The following is a 20,531-nucleotide window of genomic DNA, read 5'->3' on the forward strand; positions in this document are numbered from 1 at the left end:
AACTGCAAAAAAAAAAAGACATTGTCAAGTTTAAAAAAAATTCTTTTTTAGGCCCTATGTAAAGAATCTCCAAGGTAGCAAAAAAAAAAAAAAAAAAAAATCTGCAAGATAATGCAATAGTTAAGTTCAGGAAAGGATCCCAACTTGTTTGAGGAATTTACAAAGAAGAAATCACATTGTACAACTGCCCCTGCTCTACTGCCTTTTGAAAAAATATTATTTCCTGATTATGTACAGATTATAACGGAACAAAAAAAATGTTACCCTATCAAGATATGAAAGAAAGCATCAGTCCAATCCACTTGAGATAGTAAGAATTAAAATCAAAAATCCTCCAGAAACTGCTATATAAAACTGTGCAAACAAAAGGAGCAACATTTCTTAGTTGCCATTTTAGGCTATCAACACAAATAATCTATGTATACAACAGAAGGGCTCTGATGGCCCTTCCAGAAAGAGAGTTGCAGAACTGCTCTGAAGGGTGGATAGGCACTGGCATCTGTTCCTGGCTTCCCGACGGTGACTGTAGTTATAGTCAGCAATGAGGTGTGTAGCACGGTTTCCAGGATAAGTTCGCAAACTTAATTGTCTGACCTCGTACTGTAGGGATATTTAGCAATGAGGTGTATAGTAGCACTTTTTCTAGGATGAGTTCACGAACTTAACTGTCCAACCTCATACGTGGACATATGCCTATGTAACTATTATATCTGAGTATACAGAACACAATTATGTATATGCACATAGTACAAATAAGCACACAGACACCTAGATCTCTCCTCGTTCTTTCCCTTTATCAAAACTTAACATTCTCAGGGGTTTGTTCAGTCACAGTTAGTGAAACTGAACAATCAATGCTCACTCTTGGGCCAACTACGATTAGCCTTCCATCACTGTCATTTTATAGAGGGTTTCTAAAAACATAATAAACAGATACATCACTAGTAGTGGCTAACATTTATTGAATTCTAAGCACAGTAACTAGCATACTGCAAAACTTAATAAATGTTAGCAGCTATTATTATTGATTCATTCTCATAACAAATACATAGGCGCTAGGCCTTGTTCTAGCACTGAACAAAAAGCCTGCCTTGTGGTGCTTATGTACTAGTAAAAGAGGTAGACAATTAAGAAGTAAATAAATAAAATATAGAGCACATTAGATGAGTAATAAAGGGTGAAGGTAAGTGAAGTGTCACCGGGGAAAGGGAGGTGACAATTTAAGGCTTAGTCAGAGCAGGTCTAGCTCTAAGAGTCCAGAAGGTAGTATGTGCTGCTGTCTGCTGATAACCAAGGGGGGTCAGGGAGCACAGTGCACGTGGCAGTGAGGTCTGGAAGGGCCTCCTTGGTCACCATGAGGACACTGGCTTTGCCACTCTATGAGGTGGGAGAAGAGTGTTGTATGCTGACTCTGTCACCAAATTTATGCTGACTGACCCTTTCACCAAACTGCATGAGGGAAGCAAAAATACGTAGTAATCCAGGTGAGAGATGACAGTGGTTCAAAACTTAGGGCAGTAATAGAGTGGTGAGAAGGGTCTGATTTGCAGAATGACCAGAGGTAGGGGTGAAAGAAAAGAGAGTGGAAAAGTAGAGGCCTACTAAAGGCTAGGAGGCCCACGTGATCTAGGAACGGAAGGGGCCAAGGAAGTCCCCAGGAGAGCATCACAGCCCCAGACACACAGGCATGGCTCAGGATCAGAGGGAAGAGAGAAACGCTGCTGGAAACAAAAAAGAAAAAACTAAGGCTGGGTACCCCTGGTCAGTGGCCTTTGGTGAAGAAACATGGCTGATGTTGGTGGCAAAGGGCATGTCCCAGGCTGGCGGTGAGTAGGGCCCACACCACACCTTGGAGGGTCTAGGACAGTAGTCAGCAAGGACAGAGCTAAGTACATTTTCTACAACCTATGAAGAAAAGCAAGATGTGACAACTATCAGAGTTGCTGGGTCCATTCTGGAGCACACACATGTCTTCCAGATGGAATAACACACAAACGTTATTAATAGAAACTGACCTGAGCTGGGCATGGTGGCTCACGCCTGTAATCCTAGCACTCTGGGAGGCCGAGGCGGGTGGACTGCTTGAGCTCAGGAGTTTGAGATCAGTCTGAGCAAAAGCAAGACACTGTCTCTAAAAATAGCTGGGCACTGTGGTGGGAACCTGTAGTCCCAGGTACTTGGGAGGCTGAGGCAGGAAGATAGGATCATTTGAGCCAAAGTTTGAGGAGGCTGTGAGCTATGACACCATAGCACTCTAATCTGGGTGACTGAGTGAGACTCTGTATCAAAAAAAAAAAAGAAAAGAAAAAAAAAACTGACCTGATCTATTTTACTCTATCTGTCTTATGCACAGGGATTCTATACCACTGTATCTGCTAAGAAAATGTGACAGGTGCCTACTATCCTGGGAAATTTCTGGACTGCATTTATAATGAAGAGCCTTCAATCCCCAAAACACGCTATTGTGGTACACTAGGCAAATCAACAGCTTCACCAAATCTCAGTTATTGTCGTTGAGAGAGGAGACTAACACCATTTATTTCAAGGATTGAGTGAATCAATGACAATCACATAGACAGTGCTTGTTACTCAAAATTCAGCTGGTTTGGCATCACTGTGATAATTTTTCACAATGTGAATGAAGAACAGAATAAAACAGACTCTGGGTCAGCACATAACTGATGGGGCTGCATGTGTGGCAGGGGGTGGCAAAGAGACAATCCCTGAGACCTCACCTCGCTTTATTCCTGGAGAGAAAAATGACACCTTACAGCCAATTAAACCATGGGAGAGGTGTTGAAAAAAGCTGCAGCAACAGGAGGGAATTCTGTCCTTTTGAGTTTTATACACAAATGGAGTTTGGCCACAATACTTTCAAAAACTGAGATGTCACTGTGTGACCAAACATCCCTCTGAGTAGAACCCCCACGCAACTGCTCTGCTAGCACAGTCTCCAACAATCCTAGATGGTAAGTAACTGAACATAAAGGTGATCTCAAGTTCCATCAGAGACTGCCTTTGTGGTCTATGGCATCAGGTTAATTTATAATAAAATGAAATGACCTTAAGAAAGGCTCTTCTGGAACTTAGAGAGACGTGATTCATATCAAATGCTCTGTATCAAGGGCTTTTCAGAACTTTGCTTACTCACTACCCTCAAAGACCAAAAAAAAGGAAAAAAATGTTGACAGTATATGTGGTCAAAAGCCACATATGCTTGGGGAATAGAAGATAGAGTATTTTGATCCAATCAACTTAATGTACAAAGAAACACTGATGGATGGAACTACAATAGAGTACAATGATAGATATTAATGGAGAGTCTAATCTATTGAATACAACACAAACTAAAACTAACCCAGTTAGTATCTGACAGAGTAGCTGCCAATCAGCACAAAGGTGTAATTTTTGGAAATTACGTTCCATTCACAAAAGAAGGGTGAATGCTACGGACAAACTTTCTTATACTGCAGATACCCACCTAATAATTAAGGCCACCAAAACCATAGCCTTTATCAAGGGTTAAAATATAAAACAAGTCTTCCCAAAGTGATCTCGGAACATAAGGTATATCATGCTAGTAAACATCTAAAAATCCATCCCAGTCCTCTCAGAGGCCGGCGTCCCAGAAAAGCCACACTGCACACTACACCTGCTCCTTCCTGCAGCGTCCACAAAGCTCCCAGATTCAGTTCCAACAGAGACTTCGCGACATAGCCTAAGCAAGACCTGTACTCACCACTTCCTTTCCCTGTTCCTTCCCTTTCCACACTGATTTTCAAAAAACCTACTCAGTGTCCATTTCACCAGTCTATGAATGTACGCAGCTCTTCAAGCTAAAATACTCTAGCCCATCTCTCAAATATATACCCCTAAGCTCTCTCAATTCCATCCTACATCCCAGTCGTCCAATGGCCCCTTTCCTTTTTTCTTCTTCAAATCTTTTCACCATCAGTGGACTAATATATCCTACAATATTTAAGTCACCCTTATATAAGCTGCCCCTCCCTAACCTAACTGACTTAGCCTACTTTTAGGGAAATGTCTAACCCCAAAGAGGCTTTGGTAGAAAATGCCTGTCAGACACACATGTAACTCGACTTTTCTCAGAAATAAAATATAGTCAAGCAAAGCTGTATGATTCCCCAGATTACTAAATGTTATTCTGCCATTAGATTGCATCTGTAAATCAGGGAGTCCAGAGAGACCCCAATACTCTGTAATGAGAGAGATACTACAACAGAAGCTGTACAGTCTACTATAATAGACAAGCAGCTCTAAATGTAATGGGAGCCCCTTCCCACCACCCCAGCACAAACTTTATTCACTGAACAAACTTTGCTGAGTCTAAGTCATGATCATCTTCTACCTGAACTACTGCCCCAGTGCCCTAACCAGGGCCCCTTGCTTCAACTCTTGTTTCCCAAGTCTCTCTCTACAGTACAGCCACAATCATTTTTATGAATGCCTCTTTGTTCATTCCACTCTCTCCTACTTGGAATAAAACCCAAATTCTTAATTCCACAGCCCAGACCTCTCTGACCTGAGCTCTCTCCAGCTCACTCGGCCACCTGCTCCCTTGACTTCTTTTTTTTTTTTTTGAGACAGAGTCTCTCTCTGTTGCCCTTGGTAAAGTGCTGTGGCGTCACAGCTCACAGCAACCTCAAACTCTTGGGCTTAAGTGATTCTCTTGCCTCAGCCTCCCAAGTAGCCCGGACCACCCAGTGTATGTGGCCGGGGCCTTGGCTGCTGAGTCACAGGCGCCATTCTCAATTAAGCCTCAGAACTTTGCACTTGCTCTGTCCCTTTTGGCCAAAGAACTGCTGTTCTCAAAACACCTGCCTGGAATCTCCCTCATTTAACTCAGGTGTCCGCTCAACTGTCATCTCATCAGAGGCCTTCCCCAGTCATTTGATCGAAAAATACCAGCCTGCCCCTCTATCTCCACCACTCCCAGCCCCTTACACTGCTTTGTTTTTCCCCATTTCCTTCAGACTAGCTGACACGCATTCATTTGTTTACTGCCTGCCTTAACTTGGCCAAATACAAGCCTCCTGAGAGCTCCCGGGTCCTCTGCTCACGGCAGCCTCCCCAGGGCCTGTGAGTGTTTGGCCCACAGTAGGTTGTTCAGTGAGTGAGTGGAGTGAATGAATACACGGATTTTAAGTGAGCACTTTCTATGTGCCAGACTCTGTGCCATATGGAGATAAGGATGAACAGGATCTAGTTTTTTCCCTGAAGGAACCTAAAATCAAAGGAGACCCATATACAGCTAATAGAGAGGAACGTGAACTGAGCTTACAGTGTTGGAGGAGAACTGTGGGGTAGCCAGAGACCAGGCAGGACAGGTGGGAACTGGACTACGAAGGCCCTTTGGCTAATGAGTTGTTCTCTGTGTGGGCACCACCACAGAGCACTAAGTAAGAGGGAAAGAGGAAATGCATCTAATTTAAAAACCAGAACCGGCAGAATTAGAAGTGACAGAATTTAGTGACTACAGGGATTACAGGAACTGAGAAGTTCTCGGTTTCTAAGAAATGCCACTGGCCAGACGGGGAAAACAAGGTGGAAGACGAAGAGAAATCTCATTTTAGGCAAAGTGACTCTGAGGTCCCTACGATCCTCATACCAAGTCGTAACGATTTCTCTGGTGACTCGGAAACTCTAAATCCTCTTCCCTGGCTTTCTCTGGCAGGTGTGTACACCATCCCAGAGGGGCCGAGCCACACGTATCACACACAGGTGCCACCGTGTCAGCCATGATTTAGCCATGCATGAATAGTCCTTACGCCTTCAGCTTGATCAAATCTGTACGTTTAATATATTCTTTATCATGCTTTCTTAAAACAAGGGATACCTGTTTTGCAGTGGAGTCTGACACAAATGCAGAGATTTCCCAGGAATTTTTCCTAGTCAGTGGCTTGAAAGTCCAATTCTAAATGGGGAGACAACATTATTTAAAATTTTAAAAACCAATAAAAGTTCTCGAGGACAGATTACCGTTGCTTTCCACTTGAAAATGTCATGGCAATCCCACGTGGACATATGTATATAGACACATATACACACCGGCAGGAGGGGGAGATGGTAAGAATGAAAGGAGGGGAAAAGGAAATTTCAGTACACAACATCAAAAGCTATGTTCAACAGTAAAGAACAATTATATACAACACAGTGAAAGAACTGAGTGTCACAATGTCACCGCTTCAACATCAAGGTTTTCCAACACCTGCAACTCTGATTAAATGTGTGCTGTTAGGGAGTTCGGGCCAAACCCCAGTGATTTCCTTGCTCAATTAGTAAGTCACCTCGACAGTGCCAAACCCCGATTCTTCTCTAAAAAAGCCCAAGAGGCTGAAATAAGGAAGAATAGGCAAATTTTTCTTAACGGCTCCAGGACTCTTAAAATCAAAGTAAAATGCCCTGTCGGAAACTACTGCCCAAACAGGCTTAATTTTGAGGATTTGTATAAAAGGGTCCTTGGTGGCAAAGCTCCTGGTGAAGCTGAAGAAAGGTCAAGACTCCGAACAGTCAAATGCAAAAAGAATGGGTGGTTAACTCTGTTAATGAGAATGTCCCACAGCCAGAAGGAGTCATGGCCCCCAAAGGCCAGATAAATACCTGACTAGGCCGCCATCACCAACTGACTACAAACCAGGGGTCTCTCTGACACGACAGAAGATCTCCTCTTCTTTGTGAGAGCCAGGGGGAGCCATGTCACTCACACTCACCTCTGTCATGCCCTCTGAATCCTCCCTCCCACCTCTTCCATGCCTGCTGGGCCCTGGGCACTGAAGAGGTCACAAGGGAGAGATGGGAAGCCAGGGACATGCCCAGAGGGAGACAGGGAGGGAGGATGCTTAGGGCCATCCTGACAACGGTCTGCTCAGTCAGCTTCCACTTCCCACGTTCTTAACCGCCACAGCTGGAAACCAGAGAGAAGACTTCAAAGGATCCTCCACTGGATGCATTCTGGACAAAAACACTCCAAAGCCAATAAAATTCCAACGTAACTAGTGCATCCAGTAATATCAGAATGAAATAGAACACAGAGGCACAGGACATCTAGACTGAGAGGCCCTGATTTTATCTGTGCTAAGAACAAGGCTGCTGTGATTGAGGAATCCGCACACACCAGCCTGCATGTTAGGGCTCAGCTGGGGCTGGACCCCAGGCTGCCTGCACTCTAACACTGGGTTAATTTTCTCCAAAACACAATCGATTGCTCTACTGCTGCTGAATAATTGGCTCTAGTACTGGCAATAAGTACCAGGAAAACAAAACTTAGAAAGATAAACAAGTTTGAGGCAAATTCTCTGCTAGGAAAAACAAAATAAACATCAAAAAAATTGGTCCTATGGTTAGGACGTTTTCTTTGAACAAGAATAAAATTACTTAAAAGTAACAGGTCTGTGAAATATTTGAACCTGTACAATTTATGACGTACCGAAATTATATTCTGGGGCAGCAAATTATTCGCTTGCATATAAGAATTTTAATGAAAAACCAGAAAATGAACTCACAAAAACAAAACAACAAACATCAGGAGAAAACCAGAAAGCATAATTTTAGTTGGCCTTGCTTTTGTAAAGGTAAAGTACTGGCATTTTTTTTCCCCAATAGGTTTTTAGGAAAAAAGTTTTAAAGTCAAAAAGATAGGCTGGGTGCAGGGGGCTTGCGCCTAGCACTTTGGGAGGCCAAAGTGGGAGGAATGCTTGAGGCCAAACCCAGTTTAAGACCACCTTGTACAAGAATGGGACCCATTTTCTACAAAAAATAGAAAAATTAGCCAGGCCTGGTGGCAGATGCTTGTGGTCCCAATTGCTCAGGAGGCTGAGACAGACTGCTTGAGCCCAGGAGTTGGCGGTTGCAGTGAGCTATGATGATGCCACTACACTCTATCTTGCACTCTGACAACAGAGTGACACTCTGTCTCAAAACATACAAATCAACCAATCAACAAAAAAAATCCACAGTCAAAATGTCAAAAGCAGGACGAAAATTTGGCTGGCAGCTGAAAAAAATGAATGTATTTAATAAATTCTTCTCTTTTCTTATTTATAAAGCCTATTCCCATCTAGCTAGCCTCTTAAAGCTAAAGCAACAAAAAAAGATCTTCCACCAAATCAAATGCAGCCCAGACCATCAATTCCATTTCCAATTTAGCTTAAATTTTAGGATTAAATGACTTTCTTTACTTTAGTTAAAGACCGTCGTTCCCTGGAAATGAGTTAGGAACTACTTTTATTTCCATTTGCAAATAACAATTTATGAGGTTAAAAAAAAACCACACAGTCCTTATAAAACGTAACAGGAAAAAACTCATCACTTCTGTCCAAGAAAGCTGCACATGAACTCTCATTCTACATTTTGATTTCTTGATTTCAGATGATTTCTTTCCTATTCAACCACACTGTGGTCACGAAACACAGTCCACCAGAGATAAACTCAGCTCCTTAACAAACCCTTTTCCAACCCCCATCAGACCCCAATGACAGGGTAATGGAGTGTTTACTGGCCACAGGTAACCTGAGCCAACAGCCTGCTTAAGGAGTTCCATGCTGAGTTTCCAGGTCGGGATGCGAGAAAGTCACTTTGGAGCCCCTTGAAAGTAAATGGCAGTTGCATACTTAAGACCCCAGGAAACCTGAATGGCACAGCCACATACTGCATTAAGTGTCACACCTAGAAGGTAGGAATTCACTCATGTTTATCCTAAGCCATCCTGAATGTTATGTGTGAAAGATCTTTAAGTACATATTGCTAAGGTTCCAGATGTCTGACTCTGTGTGGGAAAAGCTACGCGGCAAGTCAATGCTGAGCCCAGCTGTCAACAATTTATTTAACAGGTTAATAACCCAATCCAGATTAGGTATTTTATCTGTTGCTCAGTAGCCTGTACTCTGAATATGTTTGAAGACTTCCCTCCTTGTTAAGTGAAAACAAAACGTCATCTCTAACATTCCTTCCAGTTCATCATTTTCTCTGAATCTTGTACCAAATAAGCAACAAACACAGCATTTTCTTAAAGCTGCCAGAGAGTGAGTTAATTGAACAGGGCACATGGTTAAAAAAGAAACAAAAAAGAAATTAGTATGTGTTGATTCCAACTACTTGGTAAAGTCATTTCTAAATGCTAATCAGATCTCCAGAGTGCAGACCCCACAATCACGGAACCTTACAGCTTGTACTTTACTTACTTGTATTTTAAGAGCAGCCACTGAATTAACCAGAGTCCTACAAGGATCATGCCGTTAATTTCACAAATAGAAAAGGCCCACTGCACCCGGTTAAAATGGTCAAAAAACGTGTCCGGTAGTGGAGGCTGCACCTCCTTAGGAGGTACTCGTTCATGGACGACCGAGATCATCACTGTGGTGAGGACAAAACAGCAAAGTGCATAGAGAAAGGCCAGGAAAGTCTTGCCCCACTCCATGGGGTACTGAGAGCGCTCGGGCTCCGGCATGGGGATCTTGATCATCTCCTTCCTGTATCCATTTGGCATTCCGTTGGGTTTCATCTTGATGGTGAAGCTGCCGTCGGGCGTGGGGACGTCTGTGCCGATGCTGAGGTGCCCGTTGGCATGGCCGTTCTTGTGTGCTTCCATGTGGTGCTCCATTTTCAGCGTCTCAATCATGTCCAGGAGCCGCTGCCCGTTGTCAGAAGAGACTCTGCACAAGGGGGGTTTTGTGAAATCTTCTTGGGTCAAGTTGATCAAGTCCCGGCCCGTGAAATGTTCCAGAGCTTCACAGTATTCTGGCATAGCATTCTCCAGCAGCCAGTCTGCCACCTTCTTGGGTGACCAATACACCACCTCCTTCATGGTATTGGCAGACAACAGGCAGGCCAGCTCACGCTCAGCAGGTCAGCAATCACCGTTCCTACAGGGCAGGACACTGTCCCGCCATGGCTCACTCATCCTTTCAGGTCTCATGAGCAGAGACTTGTTTGGCAAGATGGTCTGGAAAGTTTTTAAACACCTCATGTAGCTATCCAGGGTTCCTGAGTGCCCGAGCATTAATTCACCTCATTTTTGAACGGGATTCTTCCTTCTGTGGAGACAAGAGAAAAGATCAGGATACTGGGACTTCCCAAGCCCTTGAAATGCAAAGCAGTTACTGTTAAACTCTGTGGTTTCCAAATGTATATTAGTTACCACTGATTCCCTGGTTATTAGTGTCCTGTGACAGAGCATTAAATTGTATCCGAAAATGGATAAGTTGAAGGGGACATGTTTTATAGGATTCCTAATGGTGTATTTTCTAAGAAATAATTTAATAGTGCTTTGGACATTTCTTAATATAGACCAGTGGTTCTCTTTGTCCTTACAGGCTTCCTAAGAGAATTTGAAAGAATATGGTAAATTTGCTTAATCTACCATTCTATCTGGTGAAGAATGTTTAAAAATGACGTAACACACAGCAACTTAACAGATAGCATAGAAGAAAATCACAGGAATGCTGAGCTTCAAGAGATCCTCTTACAATAATTTTAGACTCCTGTACCAAAAAATCAGTTGAGTCCCCTTTTCCAAATGTGCTTAGGCCCCAAATATATGAAAGAGTTATAAATGCAGCTGCCTGGGTGAAAGCACAGGTGGAGTGAAGGCCAAGTTCTTGCCTGAAGTTGATCTTTCTATTCCCAGCCCTCAGTGGATTCTGGGGAAGTTTGAAAATGAAGAATCTGATCAAATTCCCTCATTTGCAAGTGAGGAATGTGAGATTTAAAAAGGTCAAGGAACTCACTCATGGCCAAACAGTAGCCTGTTTCTGAGTCCCAGTTCAGCATGTTTTTTAATTAAATATGTGACAATAACTAAAAGGCACATCATTAAAGAAGATTCTAAGGCAGGATTCAAAATTTTATAAATTGAATATAAAAATATATAAACAGTGTGTATAACATATATTATAACCATAATCATGGTTCACAAGTACAGGTTGAGCATCTCTCATTCAAAAATCCAAAATCCAATGCTCTGTATCCAAAACTTTCTGTGCCCCAACCTGACACTCACAGAAAATGCTCATTGTAGCATTTAGGATTTCAGATTTTGGATTAGGGATGCTCAACTGGATGAATTCTGCTAATATTCTAAAACCCAAGAAAAACAAAATCTGAAACACTTTGTGTCCCAAGCATTTCAGATAAGGACTGTTCAACGTGTATAACATTGCTTAAAATAACTGGAAAGAAATACATCACGTATTAACTGAAGTTACACTTGATGACGAGAAGTTCTGGCAGCATTTTCTATTTTTCTTTAAAAGGCACATATTAATTTTATAATGAGCATTTAAAACAAAAAGTTAAAGACAAAAGACCTAATGCTATAATAAAGTATCACGATTAACGAAGGATAGCCTTTGACAGAAAGAGAGCCCTGTTCACCCTCAGCATTTGCCCATGCATAGAACCTGTTACGTGGGCTTCAGCTTACTCACCTATAAAATGGGATAATAATAATGAAATCTTTCTCTCATAGGTCGGTGTGAGTACTTAAGTAAGAAACCAGATGGGAAAGTTAATGAAATATAACCTAGCTCTAAAAGAAGTGATTTTCAAAAGGGTCCCTCTTGGGTGTCTATATCCTTTTCTTCCCATCTCAAATTGTCTATCATCTCTAACAGCCACTGTCCACTACATCTCCCTAGGACAAAGCCTTGTCTAACTTTCTTCTCAAATGATAAATGGTGTGTTAATTGCAAAGTGCTTGCACAGAGCTGGAGGTTTAAGAGCTGAAAACTACGGATGACACTGTTTTCCAAAGCATGTTTCTGTAGAATAATAATCTTACAAAATGTTCCCTGCTTTAAAAAAAGAAACAAAACTCTGTAGGCAAATAAGCCTAGAAAGTGCATGCTGTGATAGCTTCCTGGGGACAGCAGCACACATCAGGATGTTAAAAGCTCGAGAAAATCTTCCAGTAAAGAAACTATCACCAGGATTTCTCAAACAGACTTCAAGGCTGTCCTACTCCCTGCCCTTTTTTCTATTGGAATCACCTCCAGGGAACCCCAAAATCTGTCCCTGGAGTAAGAATGGTCCATTCTCAAATTTCTAGTCTGGATAATAAGCAATTGAATAGCAGTAATAGCTTTAAAAGATATTCCAGACCAATAAGGCATTCCCTCTTCTGAGTGCCCACGGTTCTGTACCCCCACACCTTCCCATCACTCCCTCTCGGATTGTCCATCTGTATCACCACCCCTCAAGCCTATGAGTAAGGAAGAGCTACAACCTCAGAAGCTTCAAAAATATGCGGATCACTATGAAAGTTCTGAGACAGACTGTGTAATGGTCCATCATTTCACTTTCGAGAAACACAGTCAGCAGCATCCTTTCTGATTCATCTGTGCAAGTTTCAACTTGCGAGGTTTATGGGGGGTGTTGTGGGAAGGGTTTCATTTGTTTCCGTTCACGTGGATTTTACATTTTTGATTTTTGGTTATCCCAAAACTTTCACAACAATCCCACATACTATCTAGATCTTGCAACATGTGCATGGTTTAATGAAAAACATACCTCCTGAAAATGTCAGTGATATTGAAAAATACTTTAAAACAATTTGGATGGGCAAAAAAGTGTTCTCTAGAAAGAAATATAAAACAAAAGTGAATCTCAGACCATTTCAAAGCCACTACAGGGGAATTTCAGCTGCCATCAGTGCTGAGAAGGCAGGCACGCCAAACGGGAGCTGTGGCAGGAGGTCGTGCAGGAAGGGGATCTCCTTGGCGTCAGACCCAGGGATTCTCCTCAAACACTCCTCAGCAGAAGCAGGACGAGAGCCAAGGAACCCTCTGCATTTTGAAGTGGTTACGAGAACTCTACAGAAAAGTCCTCAGTGGAGTGTTCTGCCCCAAGGGAAACGACCACAGGCTGTTCACCCAAGCTCTCCGCTTTCCCCCTTGCCCAGGGCAGGAAGTCGGCCAGGGTGGGAAAGCCCCTCAGAACCACAGAGACAGACCAAGACCAAGGTGGTATTTCACTTCTCTCTGATGGAAAGAATAGTCAGATCTTCTCCTCTGAAGAGAGAATAAACCTTAAAATAGGAGAAATAAATCAAATGGGTAGGAGACAATGTAATATAGGGCCACAAAGCCAGCACCTGGCCCTGCAGCACGGCAGGCATCCACCTAAGCCAAGAGCGCTCACAAAGGGGGAGTTTCCGAGAGCCAGAGAAACCGACAGACGGCAAGACAACTAATAGCTCCCACTGGTTAACTGGGACAAGGAGAATCATTCCCTTCTCACGAGAACCCCTGTATTTCCCTCCAACTTGCAATTCTCCCTCTAATCCTCATTAAGTCCAGAGTCTTCCCTTAGTCGTTGAGGTCCTTCTCTACAAAGCCTTACCTGGCCACTCACAATTCCTTGGATTTCTGCCTGAATTCCTACACCATGAATGCCTGTGACAGAGAATATAATTTAACACCCTTGTGGGCATGGTGTAGAAAGGGCATTAGCTGTGTGACTCAGGAGCCTGCGTCTGAGATCCAACTCAGCTACTTCCTTTCTTGACAAAGTCCTTTCACCTCGCCAAGCCTCAGTTTTCTCTGGAAAATGGGATCAAAGACTACCATCCCTGTCTCCACACGGGCTCCTGCTCCGAGGATCCAATCATGTAAAAAGAACACCAACTATTAATTATTTCAACTATGTACATCCTGATCTTTTTGTAATGTCCTATACTTCTTTGCTAATGCCCAACTGGACCCACAGTGGCATTTCCTAAATACCTAGTGAAGCTGCCAAGTTCAAACAACCCTTTTAAAGCCCTATCATTCTGACACACATGAGAAAAGACAGCCTTCCAAATTTCATGAGTAAATAAACCATTATTTCTCAAGCAAGTTTCAAGGCTCAGTGCCCACAGCATAGTGGTTATGGTGCCAGCCACATATACCAAGGCTGGCGGGTTTGAACCTGGCCCAGGCCAGCTATACAATAATGACAACTGCAACAAAAAATAGCCGGGTGTTGTGGCAGGCCCCTGTGGTCCCAGCTACTTGGGAGGCTGAGGCAAGAGAATCGCTTAAACCCAGGAGTTTGAGGTTGCTGTGAGCTGTGACAGCACAGCACTCTACTCAGGGTGACAGCTTGAGGCTCTGTCTCAAAAAATTTAAAAAAAAAAAAGGGAAAATAAAGGCGTGCATGCTGTTTTCCTACAGCTGAGGCTGAAGCTGTGCAAATGGGGAAAAAGCGAATTGCTGTGACAGTGAACTGCTGGACAGCTACTCCGTCTTTCAGAGACCACTGCTAAAAGGTGGAGACTTCCTCAGAGACCTCAGAGCCCAGCTCAGAGGGAAAGGTGAGAGTTACTTTCCCCAGGACTCACATACTCGATGCAGAATATACTGTGGTGATTTTGAAAAGGCAAAAGCAAAGTGCTTCCACATCTAGGCCCAGAAGACTGTATGTCAGCCTCGGCTCATAAAACAGCTACCATCATCCTGCAGAAAAACCTATCTGGAATCCATCACGGTGAGAATTTTTTAAAAATAACAGAACCTAAATAACAGAATTCTCAGAACTGGGAAGAAATAACAGAAGAATAAAAACTGTATTAAATTCTTTATCCTGAAATATCACAAAATTCGTGAGATAAAAGAGGTGCTGGAACTCTCATTCAACTGTGATTTTGAGAAATAAGTGAACTTAAGCTCATTAAGATCGTGATTGGTCTAAAATCTCATGTACAGCCAAGAGCCGACCCTGGGGCTAGACTGAGAGGCGAGATGCTGTTCCGGTCTCTCTCACTACAAAATATTTGAGGGCCCCACAGATTTGAAAACGTATGAAAGAAAGTCTAAAAAATCTTTTTAAAACACAGTAGTATCCATAAGGATAAAAGGCAGGAACAACAGGACATATTCATTATGGACTCCAAACTTCGTGGGATTTTCTATCTGTCCTCTACTTAGTAGAACATAAATCTGCTAAATTTAATTTGGCTCCCATTTTTAAATAGATATCTTAGTCTTTAATTTTATAAGAGCCATCAGATAATATGCCATGATACTGTATAAACTATTTATAGTTAATTATCAAAGTGAGGCAAATCCCTAAAACCGAAAAATAAAGTAATTACTCTGGTAGTGAAAAACATTAGCTAAGCACAATCACAAAAGAAATCATTTATAAGTATTTGTTTATCCTTACTCAAAAAGAATCTATTGCTATCTGACATTGTCTAAAAGTAACATAGTGTTGTAGTCACAAAAATCTACTGTATGAATTACAAACTGAATACAAGTTTAAGAAATAGGATATCACAAAAGGCAACATACAATTAGACACGGAGCAACTGCTCAGAAAATTCAAGTTCAAACATGTATTCCAACCCTAGTACCTCTATCATGACATAAAATTTAATTCATACACTTATGCCATTTTTCCCCCCAAAGTACTATCAGGTATGTGTCTTTGGAAGACAAAGCAATATACAAAACTGTAAGAAATTATTATGTAGAATGTAATTAAGTCTTTCCTTGAAGATTCAATAGACTTTTAAAATGAGTGCCATAAAATTTAGAATTGAATTCTTATGATCTTTCTAAGAAGTGATGAACCCAAGATTGAACACACAAGCTGGCAGGGTTCTAGACGTTTCTAAATGCTGATATTACAAATCAAAGTAGGACGTAGTACACGCATAATTAGTCTTATAAACTCAGAGTGAATTAAACTTTCTACATCACATATCAAACTCTAAAGACAAAAGCAAAAGTAACACGAAGTATATACGTGATTTTACTCTAATAGCTTATAATCAACTTAACACACAATCAAAATTTGGCGGGCATGCAGCATTTAGCTCAAACTTTATAACCCCAAGTGTGGATTTTCAGCATTTTCTAATTTCTCTGATGTATGCTTAGAAGAGGAAAAGGGTCATTCAAGAGCAATACAAATCACAAGTTAATATTAGTTTATTGTGAAACATACTAACTGCCTTTTTGAGAAAAGCTTCAAGTTCAGATAAAGTCTTTACATCTACTCCAACTTTCCATAAAAGTCAATAATAACCTAATTGACCTTTCAGGGCAATGCAGCCCACTGAAATACTCTCGAGAGATATGTGTTTAATTCCTCCCTAACTTAATTTGGAAAGCTACTGAATGTTTTTCTTCAAACCAATCTAATAAGCTATAGATTTATTTTTTATTTAGTATTTGAAGAGTTAAGTTAAATAGGCAAAGTTCATAAAATTGTATATATTTGAAGAACAAAAATGGTTTAATAGTTTCAGCTGAAGGACCTATGTATTTATTTCAATTTACAGTTGAAGAAATTTTAGAAGATGACTTTTGATGCCTTAACCTTTAAATTGTCCTTTGTTTTAAATTGCTATTACATGCAGTGCTCACAATTCCGCAGTCCAACTCTGAGCAAATAAAATCAGCCCTTGTGAAAAAGTCACTTCAGGTAGGTGTGTGCTGACCCACTCTGCTTAGACAGGAGAGAAGGGCTGGCTGAAGGCTACACATTTGCCCTTTTGTCCACTTGGGCTGTCAGAAGAACCTTATTTAATGATATTGTCTGGTTTCTTCCATGGTTTGTTTATCTAATAAACTAAGATTTCACAATAACTGAGAAATATCCCTTCTCCGCAGCTGCCCGATGGTAATGTACCCAATTGATACCTCTTTTTTCATGCCTCCCACCCCAGAATAACCCAATTCAATGCCACGGGCTGCGATGTTCCAGAAGGAAAGAGATAATTTCTTGCAGACAAAATAGATAATACATAATGACCAGAAGCCAGCCAGGTCACCCGCACACCACATACCACAGTCCTAGGGTGTTCTCTACCCTAGGAGTAGAAAATGGTTTATTCCTTTAACAGAGAGTCCTGTCACCAAAAAGATCAATTTTGCCTGCCCTTCCCTGTGCTTCCATTTCAGTCATTTCATGATGGAATATTTGCAAATATTTAGTGATCAGAAAATTCAAATAATCACTTTTTATGGCAAAATTTAGAAATAATCTAAAAGTTCTACAGTGGAAATTAATTGTTATAAACAGAATACTAAGCTCCCACTAACAATTGTACTGTATTTGTGTTTCTATATCTTTAGTGATATTTATATTTATAGTTTCATCATGTGATTAAACAGTTTACCAAATAGAATGTTATAATTTTTGTAAACACATCTGTGTTACAAATATCCACTAGAAAAAAAAAGGGCTAGAAGGTGTGCATTACTTTCACAGGTTTTACCTCTGGGTAACAGAATTGTATTAACTTCTGCTTCATTTTTTTCAGTATTTTCTGATTTCACTGATAAACATACACGTAGCACTTATGTTTAGAAGAGGGAAAAGTTGTTTTTATTTTGATTATATTCTGTTTTCAAACATGTAGATTATGTTATAAAATTAAAAATAGATGTTTCCTATATTAGCTTTCTTTCAAAATAGGAAAGGAGCTCACAGATTTCTCTAAATCAGCAGTTCCCAACCTGTGGGCCACGACCCACAGGAACTGTATTAAAGGGTCGTGGCATTAGGAAGGTTGAGAACCACTGCTCTAAATAATTGGAACCTTTGCCCTCTGTGTATAATTAGGTTCTCAAATTCTTCATATTTCCAAAACAAAACGGTCCAGGAATGTGAGCCAAACCTCCAATAAAGATGAGGCTGAAATTCCAATCCAAGTGCATAAAGAAATTCCAATCTCAGATTTTCCCATCACTCCAGAGAGAAAGAAAGAACCACCAGAATTACAACTGTTCTAGCAGCTAGATTTTCTTTAATATCCTTCCACTTAGGCTATTGCAAAATAGAAAAGATTATGTGAAAACGCTGTCTGCTGCCATAGGAAAACTTTGCATAGCTCTACTGACAACTAATCGCTATTGTTTTCCCATGGGAATTCGTTCTTAGAACTCAAATACCCAAAACTCCAAAGATAATCTATTCCCACTCAACTGATGAACTGCCTAAGTCTAAATCAGCAGGGCTATTTTAATATTTGCCTAGTTAATCTGTGGATCTGGAGACGGATTCACTGCAGCAGCAGTCAAGAATGTAACACAAAGTCCACGTTTCCAGATTCCATTCGCTCTCACACGAGCTGGTGTGCGAGCTGACGTGCGCAGTGCTGATGTCATCTGCCCAGGAAGCCTGGGAAAGCTAGGACAGGCTTTCCATTCCTATTGCACAATGCTCCATTCCTGTCCTTCCATTCTCCCCATTCTTCTTTAAAATGGGAGCCCAAATCCTTCTAATTTACTGCTCATTTAGTTGGAATAAAAATATTAGGTATACCTTAGACTTCATCATAAAAGTAAATTAGGACTGTAAAAAAAGACAGCTTAGAAAAAGGATGGGCCCATAATTTACTATAATATCTTCTGTCTTTAAGAAACTTCAGTGTGGTATAAGGCACATTGGTAGTGCCCACTCTAGTCACTCAAGGGACTAGGATAAGTGTGGGGGTAGCAACTGGAGGTTGGCGATGGTAGCAGAGCCACAGAGCACAGGAATGCAGTCATCTGGCCCCTCCATTCCTTGGTCCTTCTTTACCTCCTTTCTCTCCTCCTACCCCCAGGAGAAGGAGGTATAAATTTAAAAAGCTGTCCAAGAAAGTCATTCCACCAGGCCCTCAACTTCAGATGCCTTCGGTGCCCCTGCACATAAAAGTCAGCGTGGGATGCAGAGAGTATCAAATGGCAAGGATTATGGCAAACAGGAGAGGGGACTCCATACCCAAGGCAGTCACAGTTCAGTTTTCTAAAATGGCAAAACCAACCCAACAAAAAAAATGCAAGGTTAATCTGGCCCATGGGATTGCCTCTTTGCAACACACTCCTTCTCTCAGGCCACCATGAATTTCTACTCTGCTTCGAAGATTCTCTGAAACCTATTTCCCTTTTCCGATCCCCATTTGCTTCTGCCCTAGTTTCTGCCTCCAGCCTGCCTCAAGCGCAACCCTCTGCCACACTGCTTTTAGATGGTCTTCTGGGTACGTAGTCTGAACTCCTCACCTGGCACTGATGGCCTTCAATGGCTCCCCACAGCTCTCAGGGTGCTTAGCTCCAAGGCCCTTCACCAGTCAGCCCATTTCTTTACCTTTTCGAGCCTTTCCCTGCAAGCTCTGGGCCTGGATTGTTCCCCCACAAAGCATATACCTCACAAGTTGTTCCTTCTACCCGGAATATTCTTCCTGCCTTACACCCTCATTCTTTCAAGGTCATCACTTTCTGAAAGCTTAGTCTAGTGTGCATTGTAATCTCTAGAGCCTCAGAGATAGCACATTGATGTTTATTGAATACATGAATAAATGAGAATACAAAGGAAACACTTATGGTCCTAGAACATGGGCCCAGTGATGTGTATCTCATTTGTACGTTAAGGGTATAAAAATCCACAAAAAGTATAAAAGCTAAAATTTGAGTAACCAAGTATCAGTTTCAAAATGAAGCAAAGGAACTTCTCATGTATCAAAAGAAGAGTAATCTCAAAGCCAGAGTGAAAGCACACAAGCTAACACTGATAGTCCAGAGGGGCACCAGACTTGCACTCTCCTTTCTTGGGACTACATAGGGTCTTAAGATTCTAGCCAGAGCAGGGACTGGAACTGAGTCCTTTAATAAAGCAAAGATCACCATAAGATCAGAAAAATCAGACCCACGCAATTGGCACACAATGATAAAGAACTCAGATTTATATTACCTGTGTGGTGTGAGAGTACCCAACTAAGAGATCAGTGGAAATACAAAAGAGAAATACATGCAAAACAGCTCCTTAGAGACCCCTCAACAAACGGTGGTTCACAGGACTCCCCAGAAAAAAGTAATACTGCTGAGGATAAGTAAATAATTAAAAATCATAAATCACATGAAGAATTGATCAACCACGAGGGAGATGAGGCAGGTGTGACAAATAGGAAATTTACCAAACCATGAATCTCAGAAAATAAAACAGGTTTAAAGAGACTGAAGTGAGCAAACTAAGGAGGTGACAGAAGAACTGAAACCTTAATGAAAGGATAAGACAATTTTTAAAAAGAAAAAGGAATGTTTGAAGAAAGCGTAGGCAAATGTTAGGGTCACTCCTCTGTGACCCTCGGGTACCTTGGGAGGAAAGAGGAAGAGAGCAAAAGGTGAAAGGCAGGTCAAAAGAGGAAGAGAAATCAGCAAAAATATAAACTATGTAAACTGAGAGACAATTGAAGTTTTCAAAACCTCCAACACTTCAACCAATCCATCTTGGGGGGGCAGCAGAAATGAGAACAGAAAACAGAATCCAGTCAATTAAAAGGTGAACCCAATTTCAGAAAGATACCTAACTAAACACATACATTCCTTCTCAGTTTGCTCCCCCAAACTCCTTTGAGATGGTAATAGAGGGATTAAAAACAAAACAAAACAGAGTAAAGAAGGCAAAAAAAGACAAAGAGAACAGAAGAGCAGAAGGGAAAACAGCAACAGGATTTAGGAAGATGGGAAGCAGGTGAATTAGGGGTGAGGGACCCACCAGGCCTAAGACAAGAGAGCCTTAAGCCAGCAAAGGGGAAAGAGACA

At 41.5% G+C, this 20,531-nt stretch overlaps 1 protein-coding gene across 6 annotated transcripts in view; it reads right to left on the reverse strand.

The window, feature by feature from the left end:
* SGMS1 (sphingomyelin synthase 1) overlaps nt 1-20,531 on the reverse strand; it is a 158,155-nt gene that overhangs the window by 26,994 nt on the left and 110,630 nt on the right. For all 6 annotated transcript variants that reach the window (XM_012801423.2, XM_023509621.1, XM_023509620.1 and 3 more), the window contains one exon: nt 9,201-10,052. In XM_012801423.2, the coding sequence (XP_012656877.1) occupies nt 9,201-9,823 (623 nt within the window). In that variant the 5' untranslated portion in view covers nt 9,824-10,052. The remainder of the gene's footprint in view (nt 1-9,200; nt 10,053-20,531) is intronic.

This window comes from Otolemur garnettii, unplaced genomic scaffold, assembly GCF_000181295.1.
Source record: "Otolemur garnettii isolate 467f Iridium unplaced genomic scaffold, OtoGar3 scaffold00008, whole genome shotgun sequence".
Classification (NCBI taxonomy): domain Eukaryota; kingdom Metazoa; phylum Chordata; class Mammalia; order Primates; family Galagidae; genus Otolemur; species Otolemur garnettii.